The sequence below is a fragment of the Dictyostelium discoideum genome (genome assembly GCF_000004695.1).
Source record: "Dictyostelium discoideum AX4 chromosome 5 chromosome, whole genome shotgun sequence".
Taxonomy (NCBI): domain Eukaryota; phylum Evosea; class Eumycetozoa; order Dictyosteliales; family Dictyosteliaceae; genus Dictyostelium; species Dictyostelium discoideum.
In genome coordinates, this window is record NC_007091.3 from 4067931 (window position 1) to 4085843 (window position 17913).

The window sequence follows — 17913 nt, forward strand, 5'->3', positions numbered from 1 at the left end:
CAATAATAATAATAATAAATGGGTGGAGAATCAATTTTAAATAGTTTTAAAAAACATACAAATATTAAATTATTATATTTTTTCTTATTTTCATCATTATCAACATTCTATCCATTTATTACAATTTATTTAAATAGTAAAGAATTGAAACCGTCAATTATTGGTATAATAACATGTTTACTTCCATTTCTTTCATTTTTATCGTCACCATTTTGGACAAATATATCGGATCGTTTTGGAATTCAAAAAAAGATTATAATTATTAATTCAGTATTATCAATGATTTTATTTTTATTATTGATTCCAGCTGGTAATAATATAATCGCAATATTTATTTTAATTGGATTATTTAGTTTTGTATCACCACCAATTTGTCCAATTATCGATTCATTAGTATTGAAAGAATTGGGTGAAGATTCTAAACTCTATGGTCAACAAAGATTATTTGGTGCAGTTAGCTATGGTTTAATTGCATTCTTTACTGGTATAATAATTAATCATTATAGTATGAATTTTTTACCAGTAATCTATGCTTTCTGGATTATAGTTTTCTTAGTTTTCTATATTTTCAATCAAACCAAATATGGTTCAAAATTAAAATTAACCAATAGTTTAAATTCATTTAAAAAATTAATAAATGAAAAAACAATTGGTAGTTCAGGTGAAATTGAAATTGATATAATTACTCCAGGTGATAATAATAATAATAATAATAATAATAATAATAATAATAATAATAATGAAAAACTATCATTAAAAGAAAAGATGATGGTTAAATCAAAAAGTAATTCAAATATAATTTCATCAAATGATATAGTACAATCAAATGAAAATTTAATTGATAATGAAAGAGATGATCAATTAGAACAAGATATGGAAATGGAAGAAATTGGTAGTTTAGTATTTTCTTCAAATAATAATTCTTCTCAAGATTTTGGTGAAGCAATATTATCATCATCATCATCACAAAATAATGAAATCAATAATAATGATAATGTAGTTTTATTAAAAGATGGTGCTGATTTTATAAAAAATAATAAAGAATCAATTACGATTGGTGGTGATTGTGATGTTGAAGAAATTCCAATAGATTTGGATAATATTGAAGAGAAATTAACAAATGGACAAGTAATGATAAATATTATAAAGAATCCACAAGTGATGATATTTTTTTTTGTTATGGTAATTTGTGGTATGACATCAAATATTATTGGAAACTTTTTATTCCTTTTCCTTAAAGATCAAAAGAATGCTTCAAACTTTTTATTAGGTTCAACTTTACCATTCACAGTGGTAATGGAATTACCATTCTTTTTCTTTGGTAAACAATTATTAGAAAAAGTTGGTGTTACTAAAATGATTATAATTGGTCATTCAGCTTATATTATTAGATTATGTCTATATAATATCTTTGTAATTGATTCAATTTCACCATGGTTCGTCTTACCAATTGAAGTATTACATGGTATTTCTTTTGCTACACTTTGGGGTGCCGGTGTTGAACATTCATCAAAAATGGCACCAAAAGGTTATGAAGCTTTCTATCAAGGTATTTTCAGTGGTATCTATTGTGGTCTAGGTCCTGGTATTGGTTCAATTGTTGGTGGATTCCTTTATCAACATAAATCTGCTTTCTTTTTATTTAGATTCACTGCAATCATTACAATTATTAGTCTTGTAGTATTTACATTATCTCAAATATTTTATTCAAAAAAACAACAATCTAATAAAAGTGGTATAATTAGTCAATCACATTTTTAAAATAAATGTGATTTAAATTAAAAAAAAAAATAATAAAAAAATAAAAAAAGAAATTCTTTTTTTTTCAATCACATTTAAAAATAATTAAAATAGAACAAATAAATAAATAAATAAATAAATAAATAAATAAATAAATAAATAAATAAATAAAAAAAAAAAAAAAGGAATTCTTTTTTTTTTTTTCAATATGCATTTAAAAATAAATTTAGGGGTTGGGCCAAAACATTCGTTTAATGTTTTTTTTTTTTTTATTTTTTTTTATTTTAATTTTATTTTATTTTTTTTTAATTTTTTTATTTTTTTTTTTTCACAAATAAACGAAACACTCTTTTTTTTTTTTTTTTTTTCAAATTCTCCCAATCACAAAAAAAAAAAAAAATAAAAATTATCAATATCCAACAAAACCTAAAGGTTCAGAATAAAAGATAAAAATGAGTGATTTAAAGAGTAGATTAAAAGAAACATCAAATTGTATGTTTTTTTTTTATTTTTTTTTTTTTATTTTCAAAATAATAATAATAAAAAAGAAACTAATATATACTTTTTTTTTTATTTTTTTTATTTTTTATTTTCTTTTTCAAAAATAGGGATGAGTTCTATGTTTAATATTATTAAAGATCCTACATCAGAGTCAGCATCATTTTCAAATAGAGTTAATTCAGTAGCACCACCACCAAGAAGATCTTCATCATCTTCAAGTATATCATTTTCAGAGTTAACAAATTCAAATGAAAATAAAACCACCACCACTACTACTACTACCACCACATCTACCACTGCAACAACTTCACAACCACCACAAAAGTCACCAGTTGAACAAAATAAAGAAGAATTAAAGAAATTACTTCAACAACAATTGGCTGAAATGAAATTAAAGAGACAGGGTAAAAATAGTAATATTAATGATAGTAACAATAGTAATAATAATAATAATAATACAGATAAAAATAAAAATGATAATAAAAAAGAAATTATAAAAAATAAAAAAATAAAAGAAGAGGAGGAATCTGAAGGAGAAGAAGTAGAAGAAGAAGAAGAAGAAGAATCAGATATTTCAGATAGTGAGGATAATAATAGTAGTAATAATAATGGTAGTTTAAATGGTGATTATGATGATTATGGTGACGAAATTTCAGAATCAGGATCAGAGATGGATTTAATTAATAATAAAAATTTAAATAAAGAGAAAAGAAAAAAACAAGAAGAGGATTTACAATTTAGTACATTCGATTTTAGTAGTGGTAAAGCTATGCCAACTTATTTAATGAATAAAGGTCGTAAAACTAGTAAAAAAGAACTATTGGAGAAAGCTGAAGAGAAGGAAAGAATTTTAGCAAATTCAAAGAGAAACGGTACCAATAAAGAATTGGCCGATACAATTCGTTGGTCAACCGCTTTCGATAAAGTTCAAGGTATTAAAGTAAAAGATGATCCTGCACTCTTAAGAAAATCAATTAAAAAAGTTGAAAAAACAAAATTAAAAAGTGCTCGTGAATGGGTACAAAGAAAGAAAGAAAAAGATGAAAAATTAAAAGTTCGTATTGCTAAACGTGAAGCAAATATTAAAGCTAAAATTGAAGAGAAAAAAGAAAGAAGAATGGGTATTAAAAAGAAGAAAACTAATAATAATAATAATAAGAGTGGTGGTGGTGGTGGTAATTCTCATGCTAGCAGACAAAGAGCTGGTTTTGAAGGAAAGAAAAAGTTTCATTTTAATCCCAAAAAATTAATTAATTAACATACATAATTAAATGTAATTAATTTTTCATTTTTTTTTAAATTTATTTAATTATTTGGTTATTTTTTTTTTTTACATTGATGTACATTTTTTTTTTTTTTTTTTTTTTTTTTTTTTTTTTTTTGTTTAGAATTCTATTCCTTCTTTATAGATATTTATTTTTGTTTATTATTACTACTACTATCTTCACATTGGTAGAATAGCAAATAACTACAATCATTATTAAATTCATTTGAGGAACCAAAACAATCATATATATCTGATTCTTCCCTAATCTATATTTATTTATGATGATTAAAATGATTAGATAAATTATATATATTAAATAGGTTTGAAAAAATAAAATAAAAAAAAAGATACATACATCAATATGATGATCATCAAAAACAAACCAAACTCCATGACATTTAATTAAACTATAATAATGACCATGATTTGGACCACTTCCAACATGAATTACAACGGCAAATAAATTGAATTTCTTATCTGGTTCATCAATATTTGAAGTCTATAAAATAATAATAATAATAATAATTAGTAATTCTTTTTTTTTTTTTTTTTTTTTTTTTAAAAAAAAAAAAAATAGTAAAGTAAAATAAAAAATCTTACAGTATTTTGGATAATAATTTCAAAAGGAAAAACCACTCTATAATTTAATTTTGTATATTGTTGAATATTTTCCATATATTTAAATCTCTTTAAATGAATTATTAATGTATTTGGTAATTTTTTAATTTTCATTCTTTTTTGAGCTTCTTGAAGTGAATTACATTGATCACAAAAGAATTTATCATTCTTTGATAAAATTTCAATTGAACTGAAATTTGATAAACAATTTGTCAATGATTTATTTTGTTCAATATCAATTGATAAATCTAAAAATGATTCATCCTTATTCGTAATTGATTCACATGTTAAACATTTTGTTTCATTTGTTAATGTACCTTCAAAAATTTCATGTACTAATGTTTTAACTATAAAAATATATATAAATATATAAAAAAAAAAAAAAAAAAAAAGTGTTATTATTATTATTATTTTTTTTTTTTTTTTTTTTTTTCTATAAAAATAATAATAATAACTTGCATTCTTTTTTTTCAGAAGATTGTTGAGGTTGTTTATTTTTTTGTTGTTTTTGTAAAAATTCTGCAATTGAGTTTAATAAAAAGTTTAAGAATTCGTGAGCATCTTGATGCATAAAACTACTAAATAATTCATTCTCTTTTTTTAATCTTTCTACAAATGTCTCTGGTTTTAAACAACCATGAGTTTCCTTATTTTGATGAATCGTATAAAATAATTCTCCTAAATTTATTATTAAATTTCCTTCTTTCTCTTGATTTCTAGAATTATTGTATGAAGATGAAAAAGATGATGATTGTCCATAACTATTATTATTATTATTATTATTATTGGTATTATTATTATTATTAACACTACTACCTGAAATTCCAAAAAAGTTAAACATATTTTTAAAGTATGATGTGCTACTACTACCACTACTACCACTACTACTATTGCTATTATTACTATCATTACTATTTTGATTATTATTATTATTATCACTATTATTATTATTACTATTCATTGAATCATTATTTATATTATTGGTATCATTATTACTATTGTTATTATTATTATTATTATTATTATTATTTTCATTGCTATTATTTATTACTACCGGCGGTAATCCTTTTAATTCACAATAATATTGCAGTATTTTATTCCTAAATGGGACACAAAAATATAATACCTGTAAAACTGAATTACAATAACATGTATTTCCAAACTATAATTGTGATTTTAATTGAAAACTTTGTAAATATTATTGAATTGAATAGTTTATGAAAGTGGAGAAAAAAAAAAAAAAAATAAAATGAAAAGATATTAATAATAAGATCTTACATACATTTTCAAGACCAAATAATTTTTGATTTTTTGGAAAATCTGGATACTTTTCATATAATTTCTCCAGATCAGATTTGGTTTGATTATTTCCCATTATTATTATTATTATTATTATTATTAATAAATATAATAATAACTAATTGTGATTTTTTTTTATTTTTCTTTGTTTAGTGGTGAAATTATATTAAAAAAATAAAAAAAAAAAAAATAAAAAAAATTAAAAAAAACTACTTTTTATTTTTTTTTAATTTTTATTTTTTTTTTTTTTTTTTTTATTTTTTATTTATATATTTAATTTTTTTTTTTTTTATAATCTCACAAACAAATATTGCAATAAAAAAAACAACTTATACAAAACTAATATTTTTAAAAGAATAATAATTTTTTATATTTTTTTATTGTAAAAAATGTATTCTGATTGGGAAAATAATAATAACAATAAGGATACAGACGATTGGGAAGTTTCAGACGATAGCGATGGCAGTGAAATAGAGGATAGTGACGAAGAAATAGATATTAAAAAAACAGAAGCTTCAATTGATTGGTTAACTGACCTCACTAGAATATATATTGGTCAATATGAAAAAGGGGATGAAGCTAAAGAAAAGGTTAGTGCATTTACAAAAAAAAAAAAAAAAAAAAAAAAAAAAAAAAAAAAAAAAAAAAACAAAATAAAAATTTTTTAATAAATATTAATAAATATTAATTTTATATTTATTTTAGGTTATTACTGATCAATTATCACATATAAATACGGAATTTATAAATAATAAGAAAAAATATAAATACACAAAATTAATTAAAGGGTTATATAGAAATTCTCGTATTAAATTAAATAATGTAAGTTTACTTTATTTTTACACACATTAAAAATATTTATATATATATAATTATAATATTCTAAAATAAAAATAATTTCTTTGATATCAAAGATGGGAGTTCTTAAACATTTATATAAAATGTTTAAAAAAGAGAAAGATAAATATTGTAAATTTAGAACGAGTCTCAGAAATGTAGACCCAGAGTTTTTAATATCACGACCTCATTTAAATCAATTACCACCATCGCCTCATAAAATAAAAAATGTAAATAATAAAAAAAACACAACAACAACAGCAGCAGCAGCAGAAACAACAAAGTCTATCTTTAAATTTCCACCTCCTTTACCATATATATTAAAAAGTAGAGATATTCAATATTTAAATGAAAGAAAAAGACAAATGGAATTTGAAGATAGTGATAGGGATAGGGATAGAGATAGTGATAGTGATTATAAATATTCAAAGAAAAGAGACGATTTTGATAGAAACAGAAATAAAAAGATTAAGGAAGGAGGTGATATTTTCAATAAACGATCACCTACTTTACAAGGTCTCCCCAATAAAGTACCATCACCCACTTTATCAAATCTCTCCACTAGAGTGCCATCACCCATTGATACTTTCAATAATAAAAATAAAAATAATTATAATAATAATAATAATAATAATAATAATAATAATAATAATAATAATAATAATAATAATAGGATGCAATATGATATACCATCTGGTGCTGCCAGAAATAGTGGTGGTGGAAGTAGTAGTAATTATAATGGTGGCAATAAAAGTGACAACAATAATAATAATAGTAGTAATATTAATAATAATAATAATAATATTGGTGCTACAGTTGATGAACCATCACAACAACGATCATCACAACAACGATCATCACAACAACGATCATCACAACAACGAGCATCACCACAACGAGCATCATCACAACTACAACAACAACAACAACAACAACAACAACAACAACAACAGCCACAAACCCCAATTAAGGATGTCAATAATCCATATAATCAAGTACTAAAAGTTGATACAGATCCAATTGATTATAGTGAACTTGAATCATTAAGCAATGCCAACAATGGAATTGTAAAGAGTGATGAAAAGATTGTAACAATGCCAGTTGGAACACCAATCCCATTATCAGTTTTGAAAAAAACTTTACCAACCAATGTCACTGAAACTGTTCCAACTACTCAACAAAATCAAACTCATAGTTTTTCTTTGGATTCAAAATTATTAGATGCCTTAATTCCTTTTGAAAACCAACCACCACAACCACAACAACAACCACAACCACAACAACCACCACAACAACCACCACAACAACCACTACAACAACCACTACAACAACCAACATCACCAACATTAACAATATCACCAACACAAACTACTTCAACATTACCAACAACAACAACAAATGATATAAATAATGAATTAATTAAAAAATTATTAAAAATTTCTAAAAACCCTGCTATTATCGACAGTGTTAAACAATTGTATGATAATCAAAGGTTTAAAGAAGCTCAATTACTTGAACAACATTCAGATTTATTAAAGAGTCAAGATGAGAGAAAGAAAAATAGATTTCAAAAGTATGTTAAAGAATTGGGTGAATGTGGAGTCAATCAAGAAGAGGTTAAAATGAGATTACATATTGAAGCAACCAATCTCATAAAACAAACTAATGAAGAATTAGAAGGCTTTAGTAAATATGTCTCTGATGAAATGAATAAATATATAACAATTCAACAAATTATGCTCCAAAAAATAGGTGTCATTGGTTTCTTTAAAACAAATGATCCAGTCCAAATTCAACAACAATTAAAAATATTGGATTCCTTATTTCCAAGTTATAAATTTTCTTCAAGTTGTAATTTAAATAATTTTAATATAAACAATAATAATTTTATAAATGAAAATAATAATAATAATGATAATAGTAATAATGACCAAATTAATAATAATAATAATGATCAAATTAATAATAATAATAATCCTCCTTCCATTCAAACACAGTAATTTTTAAGATATTATAATTTTATACAATTTGTTTATATATATAAATATATTTTTTTTTTTTTTAAAATTTGTTGTAAAACTTGGGGAAAAATAAAAATAAAAATAGATAACTTAAAACGTTGGGTCCAGATTTTTTCATTTTTTTTTTTATTATTTTTTTATTTTTTATTTTTTTTATTTTTTTAATTATTTTTTATTTATTTTTTTTTTTTTTTTTTCTCAACACCACCTGTGGTTTTTTTTTTTATTTTTTTATTTTTTATTTTTTAATTTTTGTTTATATATAATTATTTTTGTATAAAATAAAAAAAAAAGTAAAGATAATAAAAAAAAAAAAAAAAAACTAATTCACATATACATAATATATATTGTATAGGAGTAATACAGTATGGGTATCAATTTTAGTTGTCTACCCGATTATAGTGGACAAACTGGTGATCAAGACAATTCTAAACCAAATAAACCTATAGCGTTTATAGATGCAACTGAACAAGTTTCTAAACCAAAGGTTTCAACATTAGATAAATTTGATTTTGATGATGAAAAAGATATAAACCCAAAATCAATTTCACAAACTAAAACAGATAATAATAATAAAAATAATAATAATAATAAAGTAACAACTACAAATAATAATAATAATAATAATAATAATAATAATAATAATAATATATCAACACCAAGTAAATCAGTAGTACAAACAAAGAATCAAAATTCAAATGAAGATAATGAAGATCATGATGATATAGAAAACGAAAATGAAAATAAAGTAACAGTTGACCTTAGTAATGTTCCATTAAGTGCACCAGCAAAATCAGCAATGACATTAGGAGGTTTAAAAAAACAATTACCTTTAAAACCAACATTAACAGAAGAACAAATTAAAGAATTACAATTAAAAAATAAAACTTTAATTGAAAAACAAAGCCAACAACCATCACAACAACAACCACATCAACCACAACAACAATATATATCACCAGAGAAACAAGCATCAATTGAAACACCAAATAAAATTAAATTTTCAAATAATGAAGACACATTCAATAATACAAGTTACACTCAACCAGAAGGTGATTGGGATAACGATGATGATATAACATTTGATGATGATAATATAATTGATAATTTAGATCAACAACAACAACAACAACAACAACAACAACAACAACAATTAGAAGAAAAAGAAGAAAAAGAAGAAAAAGAAGTAGTAAGAGAAGTTTTTATACCAACACCTAAAAAATCAACAATCATTTGGAATGATGATGATGATGGTTTTGGTGAATAAATAATTAAATTTTGTACAAAAATAAAAATAAATAAAAAGAATATTAATAAAATAAAAAAAAAGAAATCATATTATAATATTATTTATTTTAAATCTAAAAAAAATATATATATTTTTTTTATTTTTAAAATGTTCCTTCTTTTTCTTGTACAATTTCTTTTTGAAGATTTTCTGCCACTTCTTCTCTTGCTTCAATGATATCATCATCATCCATATCAAGAGATTTTGGAGTATCACTATTATAGACTTGATTATTATAATAATAATATTTAAAATTTGGATGTCTTTTACTAAAACTTTTTATAATTTCTGAAAAATTTTGTTTTATTGGAACTCTACAATATAAATTTTCAGTTTTTGATTCAATAATAATATCAATAGTTTTATTTGACCCTAAAGCAGTTATTGAATTTGATCTTAAAATTGGTCTACTAATTAATGGAGATGAACAAGGTGTTGATGAAGCTGATGATGACACTGATGAAGAACCACATGAAGATGAGGATGAGAATGAACCAAAACAAGTACTAAAAATATTTATTGGTGGTGATGTTATTGGTGGTGAAATATTTGATTCTTCTTCCAATTCTTCTTCTTCTTCTTCTTTTGAACTTGAATCTGAACTTGAATCTGAGCTTGAGTCTGAATCCGAACTTGAATCTGCATCTGAGTATGAAGGTGAAAGATAATTTAATGGCCAAATTGATTCATTATTTTTTTTATTTAAATGAATGATTGATGATTCTGGAAAATAGTTTGAATAGAGTTTTAAAGTGTGTTCATATTTTTCTCTTAGGTATGAATGGTGTTTGACTTTTTCTTTATAAATTTGTTTAGGTAATTTAAAATGAATTTCTTTACCAATGATTTTTAAAAACTCTTTATATTGTACAGAATTATTTACCATTTTCTTCCAATATGATTCAATTGATGGTGGAGGTAATAGTTTAATTTTATTGTGGTCGTCATCATGATAACCTAAATCATTCTCTATAACTTTAATAACCATAAATTTAATAAATTCATCTGTTTCTTTTATTGATAATGATGGATATAAAATTGTACTTATTTTAAATTGTTTCTTTACTTTTTTATATAATTTTAAACATTTTTCTTTATTATTATTATTATTAATAGATGAATAAATTTCAAGTTCACATTTTAATATTTTAATTGTTTCTAGTAATTTTGAATTTCATTTTTTAATTCATTTATTGTCTCTTGAGATTTACTTGAATTTTCTTTTTCATATTTCATTCTTTTATTTTTAAATTTTAAAATTAATCTATCTAATGATTTTTCAAAATTATCTTCAATATTTTTATCATCTTTTTCATCATCACTATCCTCATCACTATCTTCATCATCGCTCAATGGTCTTTTATTACTATTATTAATATTTTTATTTTTTAAATCTTGTTCTAGTAATTCTCTTAACTTATTTCTTAAAATTGATTTTTTTAAATAGGGGCTGATGGTTGGATCTCTTTTTCTAATTTCTGAAAATATTTCATCTAATGTTAAACTACTTAAGGCTTTACCATTTATTGAGAATCTAAAAACCATTTTAATTGATATTTTTATTTGTTTTTTTTTTTTTTTTTAACACTAGTATTGTTACTATAACAAAAAGTATTTGAAAATAAAATAAAAAAAAAAAAAAAAAAAAACAAACTTTTATTTTTAAAAAAAAAAAAAAAAAAAAAAAATATCCAATAATTTTCAATTAATTTGGAAGTTTCCATTTTATTTTCAAATAAAAAAAATTTTTTTTTTTAAATGTAAACTATTTTTAGAATCAATTAAACATAGATTTTTTCCTTTTATTGTCTGTTTATCTCATAATTTAATTTTAATTATCTCTATTTCAAAATAATAAAAATAATTGAGATATATTTTTTTATTTTTTTCAATTTTTATTTGAAAATTGAAATCTGAAAATAAATTAAAATAAATAGTTTTTAATAGTTATAAATAGATTGTGAAAATTAATTATTAGTGGAGAATATTTTAATTTATTGATAAAATTGCTTTTTTATAACAAATTGATTAATTTTGTGTTTTTTTTTTTTTTTTTTTTTTTTATAAAAAAATATCTTTTTTTAAAATATCTTTTTTTAATTTTTTTATTTTTATTTTTTTATTTTTTTATTTTTAATTTTTTTTTTTTTTTTTTTTTTTTTTGGAAAATCAAAAATAATCAAAAATAATCAAAAAAAATTTTTTTTATAAAACATTATCAATTAGAAAAAAAAAAAAAATGAAAAAGGTTACCAATGAAGAGATTAAAACAATTGAATCAGCAGTAAATACAATTGGTGGAGGTGAATTATATTCATTTTTTAAAATTTCAAATTATTCAAATGAAGCAGAAATAACAAAAGCATATAATGAATTCAAAAAAATAAATAATAATGATACAACAGCAATGGATAGTTGTTATAAAGTTTTATCAGATTCAAGATTAAGATCAATTTACGATTCAATTTATTTCAAAGATTTAATAAAACAAAATAATAATATTCAACAACAATCAAAACAACAACATCAACAACATCAATCAGGAAATCAAATTGATGAAAATAATAAATTATTATTATTAAAAACATTATCAATTCCATTATATACCTTATCAACAATTTTAAATGCAAATTCTGGAATTATTAATAATAATAATAATCAAATTAATTTATTAAATGGTGGAATAATTAATTATTTAATTAAATCTCATAAAGAATTAATTCAATTAATTTTTGAAAAAAGTGGAATAATTGGATTTTATAGAGGAAGTATTTTCAAGGTAATTTCATATCCATTCCAAAAATTATTTGTTAATATTCCATCATCAATTTTATTGAATCAATGTTTTTATAAAAATAGTTTTATTAAACCATTAATTTATAAAACAATTTCAGAATTTCCATCAACTTTATTATCAGATTATATGATTTTATCATTTTCGACACCACTAATTAATCAAATTAAAAATTTATTTGGAAATAACAGCAGTGGTGGTGTTGTTGTTATTGACTCAATTTCAATAAAGAATTTATTTTATTCAATTGGATCATCAATTATTTTATTATCAACAAGAAGATTAATTTTAAATTTAATTAAAAAAGTTGAAATTAAAATAATTCAAAGTAAAATTGAAAATCCAAATTCTAAATTAATAAAATATAGTCAAATAATTTATTGTAATCCAGTAATTCAATGTTTGTTAACAACTTTATTAATTAATCCATTAGAAGTTTTGCGTTTACAATCAATGGTATCATATTTAAATAATTCTTCAAATAATTTAAAAATTTTATCACCAATTCAAATGGTTATTGATTTAATTAAAAATCAAAATTCAAATTTATTTGGTTATTTATTTAATGGTGCTCCAACTTTATACCTTTATTTATTAATTTTAAATTTAAAAAAATTAAATAATAATAATAATAATGATAATATTCATTCATTAATATAAAAAATTAAAATAATTCGCTATCAAAAAAAAAAAAAAAAGAATAATAATTAAATAAATCACTTTAACAAAATAATAATAATAAAAATAATAATTAAATAAATGAATAGTTTTATTGCATCACTTTAATAAAAACTGTGTGCTTGGGTGTGGTATTTTGGGGGTGTGTGTTTTTTTTTTATTTTTTGCTTGTGTTTTTTTTTTTTCACACCCAAAACTAGGAACATACACATCTGAGGATACCACACTAACACACATCCTCACTCAGTGTGTGGGTTTTATTTTTTTTTATTATTTTTTTTTATCATACCCACAGTCATTCTACAAACAACAGCTATAAATAAATAATTTAATTTATTTTATTTTTATTTTTTTTTTCTTTTTTTTTTTTTTTGAATTAATTTTTTAATTCAAAAAAATAATATGGCAAAGTAGGAACAAGCAGTTATGAGTAAAAAAAAAAATAATAATAAAAATAATAATTTCTATTTTTAATTAAATTCATACAAAAATAATTTTATTCTTTTTATTCCTACCAAAAATATTAATTCAATGATTTAAATTTTTTTTATTATTTTTTATACACACTAAATCATATAAAAAAATAAAAAAAAAAAATTAAAAAATAAAAAATAAAAAATAAAATATGGAAATATATAATAATAATAGTATTAGTATTAATAATAATAATAATACCTTTAATATTTTTAAAAATAATATTAGTTTTACTAATAATAATTATAATAATATCAATTTTAATAATAATAATAATATTAATAATAATAATAATATTAGTTTTGGTGGTAGTAGTAGTGATAGTGAAAATGATGATAATTATTCATCTTCACCAACATCACTTTCATCATCAGTATCATCATCAGTATCATCATCAGTATCATCATCACCATCAGTATCATCATCATCAATTAATAAAAAACCAAATGGATTAGTTCAATGTAATCATATTGGTTGTGAAAGTGTTTATACTCATCATACTGGGCTATCAAGACATTTTAGAAATTTTCATAAAACTTATTGCTCAAATCCTGATATTTGTGATGGTTGTATAAGTAAAAGAAAGAAGGAATCCAAAAAACCAGTTCCAAAAGTTGATTGTAACCATGAAGCTTGTATTAAAAAATTATCAAAAAAGAATATAGCGAAACATCATAAAATGCTACACCCAAATTGTTCAATTGATTGCCAAGAATGTTCTTCTGCTGGTGTTTCAATTCTTTTAAAATTAAATAAATTTTTTTTAGATAAGAAAATTCCAATCTAAAAAAATATATTTATATATATATATATAAATAAAATAAAAAATAAAATACAATAAACTTTTTTTTTAAAATTATATTTTTATTGAAATTTCTTTTTTTCCATTAATAGTATTTTTTCATTTTCAAATGTTAATTTTTTTTGATTTTTTGTTAAGATTTTATTAATTTCATTAAGATAAGAAAGTGATTCAGATAAAATTTTTTCTATTGTTATTTCTTTATTATTTGGATAGGTATCAATTTTTTTAATACTTTTTAAAACAAATGGTAATTTTTTATTGATTTTTTGAATAAATTGGTTTCTTATATTTCTACTTCTAGTTTCAACATTACAATGAGCTTTTTTTTTAATTTTTTCATCAATCACTATATTTTTTTTACTATTTTTTGTGTGTTTAGAAAAAAAAAAAAAAAAAAAAAAAAAAAAAAAAAAAAAAAAAAAAAAAAAAAATTAGTGGTTGATTAATAAAAAAAAAAATATAATTTACAATGCTTACCTTTTAATTCTTTTCATTGTTAGATTTGTTTTTTTAAATTAAAAAAAAAAAAAAAAAAAAAATTAAACTTTTTAATCAAAAAAAAAAAAAAAAAAAAAAAAAAGACTGACACCAACATTATCAGAATCCAGATTTTTTTTTTTATTTTTTTTTTTTTTTTTTAAACCGATATTCTAAACATTTTATTTTTTTTCTTTGAATTCAATAGTGATAATAAAATTTTTTTTTGAATTTAATTGTTTGGTTTTTTATGTTAAACAAAACTTAATTCAAAATATATATAATTTGTTTATGTGTTTTCAAAAAAGATATTTTTTTTTTTTTATTTTTATTTTTTTATTTTTTTATTTTTTTCGGTAAAATAAAAAAAATGCCGTTTACCAGAAGGCGTCACGGATATTTGATAGTTTTCGTCATTTTTATAGCCAAACTGATAAAAATTTAAAATTATAAAAAAAAAAAAAAAAAAAAAAATTAAAACCAAACAAAAAAAAAAAAAAAAAAATCAATCAGTAAAGTACTTTTTATTTTTTAATCCAAACATTGAATAAATACTAATTTTAAAATGCCTTTAAATCTTGTTGCTAGGTAAAAAAAAAAAAAAAAAAAAAAAAAAAAAAAAAAAAAAAAAAAAAAAAAATATTAATATTATTTTATTTATTTTTTAATTTTATTTAATTTTTACTTTTATTTTGATTTTTTAAAAAATAATAGAAAATCTTTAAGAGATAATGAAGAACATTTAAATAAAGCTCATGAAGAAATCAAAAATGCTTTAAATGGTGAAGAATGGATTATCGAGTTTGACTGGGATACTATCTTTGATAAAATTGATGAGTTTGCCAAAAAACAATTAGTAATTATTATATTATTTTTATTATAATTATTTTTTTATTTATTTTAAATCTAATATTTTTTAAAATTATAAAAAAAAAAATAATAAAAATAATAAAGGGAGAAGTATTTTATAAAAATTTATGTCCAAATATTTCAAAATGTATTGTTAATGCATGCAAAGATGAAATTACTAAAGAAAGTATAATTAATGCAAATTCAGCTAAAAAGATTGTATTAATTGTTAATGAAGATCCAAAGAATACAGTTTATTGGAAGTATGAATTTAATGGTGGTCAATTAAATCTTTTATTTAAAAAAGGTTGTTGTAATTTATCAGATGCTGCAAATTTCCAATTATATAAAGTTATTCCAAGTGAAGGTTCTTATACATTAGCAACTCGTCTTAATTTAAAAAAGAATCAAGAGAGATATGATGTTGCTTTTGAAAGAATTAAAGCTGTTACTAAAAGAGATTGGTCATTCGATCAAGAATCAATGGAGAGTGTTTATCCAACCGCTTTTGAAACTGATAGTTCACGTGAACAATTTGGTGATTCATTTGCAACAGTATTGGAAAATTGTGCACAAAATATTGAAAAAAGATGTAAAAATGATATCACTTTGGAAAGTTTTAATGAAGTAACCGCCAATGCAAGATTCAGTTTTAGACATTGTCCAAAACAAACCACTGGTTATTGGGTTTGGTCATTTAGTAATGGTGATGTTATAATTTCATTCAAATCAGTTTGTAATATCTCTGAAAATGCAAATTTTGATTTCGTTAAAGTTTTACCAGTTCCAGGTGTATTCTCTTTAGCCGCTCGTTTAAATTTGAAAGAAAGTCAAGAGAAATTCGATACTGTATTTGAAAGAATTAAACAAGTTACAAATGTGGATTGGTCATATGATCAAGAATCATTAGAACAAGTTTATCCAAAACTTGAAGATAGAAATAAAGAAAGATTAGGTGAAATCTTTTCAGATATTTTAAAATACGCCGCTGATAATATTACAAAGAGGTGTAAAAATGAAATTACTTTAGAATCATTCATTGAAGCAACTTCAAATGCTAAGTTTGTATTCCGTCATAATGTAAAGCTTAATGGATACTGGGTTTGGTCATTTGAAAATGGTGATTTAGTCATTACATTCAAATCGATTTGTAATGTGTCTGATAATGCAAATTTTGATTTCATTAAAGTTTTACCAGTTCCAGGTGTTTTCTCTTTAGCAGCTCGTTTAAGTTTAAAAGAAAGTCAAGACATGTTTAATAGTGCATTTGAAAGAATTAAACAAGTTACTAAAATGGATTGGTCATATGATGAACAATCATTAGAACAAGTTTATCCAACACTTGAAGATAGAAATAAAGAAAGAATTGGTGAAATATTTGCCGAGGTACTAAAATACGCTGCTGATAATATCGTTAAACGTTGCACAAAGGAAGAGATTACTTTAGAATCATTCATTGAAACAACTTCAAATGCTAAAATTGTGTTCCGTCATAATGCAAAACTTAATGGATACTGGATTTGGTCATTTGAAAATGGTGATTTAGTTATTACATTTAAATCAATTTGTAACGTTTCTGATAATGCAAGTTTTGATTTCATTAGTGTTTTACCATCACCAGGTGTTTTGACATTGGCTTCAAGAATTAATTTAAAAGAAAATCAAGAGAAAATTCAAGAATCATTTGAAAAAATTAAACAAGTATTGGGTAGTGATTGGAGTTATGATGAATCATCAATTGAACAGGTTTATCCAAAGCTTGAAGTACATAATAAACCACGTGTTGGTGAAGTTTTTGCTGATATCATTTGTAATATCAGTAAAAATATCGTTAAAAGATGTTCTGATGAACTTGTAAGAGAAGCATTCATTGAATGTGTTTCAAATGCTAAAATAGTTTTCCAATTCATTGAAAAACAACCAACATATTGGGTTTGGAAATTTGAAGGTGGTAATTTAATTGTATCATTCAAATCAATTTGTAATATTAGTGATAACTCAAATTTAGACTTTGAAACACTTCTTTAAAGAAATTATTTTATTAAATAATAAAATTTTATTGGAACATTGATTCCAATGTTTAGTTTTTCATTTTTAATATTATTATTTATACTATTGTTAATGTTCTCTATAATAACATTGTTTTTATTTTTTGGTTGTGATTATTATCATATTTAAAAATTATTTTTAAATTATTTTTAATATCACCTATTATCGAATATTATTGAATATTAAATTCTTTTAATTTATTTAAATTAACCTATT

General features: G+C 21.4%; 9 protein-coding genes across 9 annotated transcripts; 6 read left to right on the top strand and 3 right to left on the bottom strand.

Annotated features, from left to right (window-relative positions):
• Positions 1 to 18: 18 nt before the first annotated feature.
• Positions 19 to 1761, top strand: DDB_G0290423 (hypothetical protein; the record flags this gene model as incomplete). Its single annotated transcript, XM_630641.1, has 1 exon — positions 19 to 1761. The coding sequence occupies one exon, from the start codon at positions 19 to 21 to the stop codon at positions 1759 to 1761; it is 1743 nt and encodes a 580-aa protein (XP_635733.1).
• A 431-nt stretch (positions 1762 to 2192) lies between these two features.
• On the top strand, positions 2193 to 3499 carry DDB_G0290425 (hypothetical protein; the record flags this gene model as incomplete). The annotated part of the gene is made up of 2 exons (XM_630642.1): positions 2193 to 2232; positions 2349 to 3499. 2 exons carry the CDS (start codon positions 2193 to 2195, stop codon positions 3497 to 3499), a joined length of 1191 nt encoding a protein of 396 aa, XP_635734.1.
• Positions 3500 to 3654: 155 nt separating this feature from the next.
• usp12 (peptidase C19 family protein) lies at positions 3655 to 5501 on the bottom strand (the record flags this gene model as incomplete). The annotated part of the gene is made up of 5 exons (XM_630643.2): positions 3655 to 3774; positions 3864 to 4007; positions 4109 to 4472; positions 4582 to 5288; positions 5409 to 5501. The coding sequence occupies 5 exons, from the start codon at positions 5499 to 5501 to the stop codon at positions 3655 to 3657; spliced, it is 1428 nt and encodes a 475-aa protein (XP_635735.2).
• Positions 5502 to 6339: 838 nt separating this feature from the next.
• Positions 6340 to 9550, top strand: DDB_G0290455 (hypothetical protein; the record flags this gene model as incomplete). Its single annotated transcript, XM_630644.1, has 3 exons — positions 6340 to 8182; positions 8271 to 8292; positions 8650 to 9550. 3 exons carry the CDS (start codon positions 6340 to 6342, stop codon positions 9548 to 9550), a joined length of 2766 nt encoding a protein of 921 aa, XP_635736.1.
• A 124-nt stretch (positions 9551 to 9674) lies between these two features.
• On the bottom strand, positions 9675 to 11116 carry DDB_G0290457 (hypothetical protein; the record flags this gene model as incomplete). Its single annotated transcript, XM_630645.1, has 2 exons — positions 9675 to 10663; positions 10783 to 11116. The coding sequence occupies 2 exons, from the start codon at positions 11114 to 11116 to the stop codon at positions 9675 to 9677; spliced, it is 1323 nt and encodes a 440-aa protein (XP_635737.1).
• A 694-nt stretch (positions 11117 to 11810) lies between these two features.
• On the top strand, positions 11811 to 13025 carry DDB_G0290459 (hypothetical protein; the record flags this gene model as incomplete). Its single annotated transcript, XM_630646.1, has 1 exon — positions 11811 to 13025. One exon carries the CDS (start codon positions 11811 to 11813, stop codon positions 13023 to 13025), a length of 1215 nt encoding a protein of 404 aa, XP_635738.1.
• Positions 13026 to 13668: 643 nt separating this feature from the next.
• Positions 13669 to 14304, top strand: DDB_G0290461 (hypothetical protein; the record flags this gene model as incomplete). Its single annotated transcript, XM_630647.1, has 1 exon — positions 13669 to 14304. The coding sequence occupies one exon, from the start codon at positions 13669 to 13671 to the stop codon at positions 14302 to 14304; it is 636 nt and encodes a 211-aa protein (XP_635739.1).
• A 77-nt stretch (positions 14305 to 14381) lies between these two features.
• Positions 14382 to 14816, bottom strand: DDB_G0290463 (hypothetical protein; the record flags this gene model as incomplete). Its single annotated transcript, XM_630648.1, has 2 exons — positions 14382 to 14682; positions 14800 to 14816. 2 exons carry the CDS (start codon positions 14814 to 14816, stop codon positions 14382 to 14384), a joined length of 318 nt encoding a protein of 105 aa, XP_635740.1.
• Positions 14817 to 15364: 548 nt separating this feature from the next.
• On the top strand, positions 15365 to 17676 carry DDB_G0290465 (hypothetical protein; the record flags this gene model as incomplete). The annotated part of the gene is made up of 3 exons (XM_630649.1): positions 15365 to 15387; positions 15514 to 15655; positions 15754 to 17676. 3 exons carry the CDS (start codon positions 15365 to 15367, stop codon positions 17674 to 17676), a joined length of 2088 nt encoding a protein of 695 aa, XP_635741.1.
• Positions 17677 to 17913: the final 237 nt, after the last annotated feature.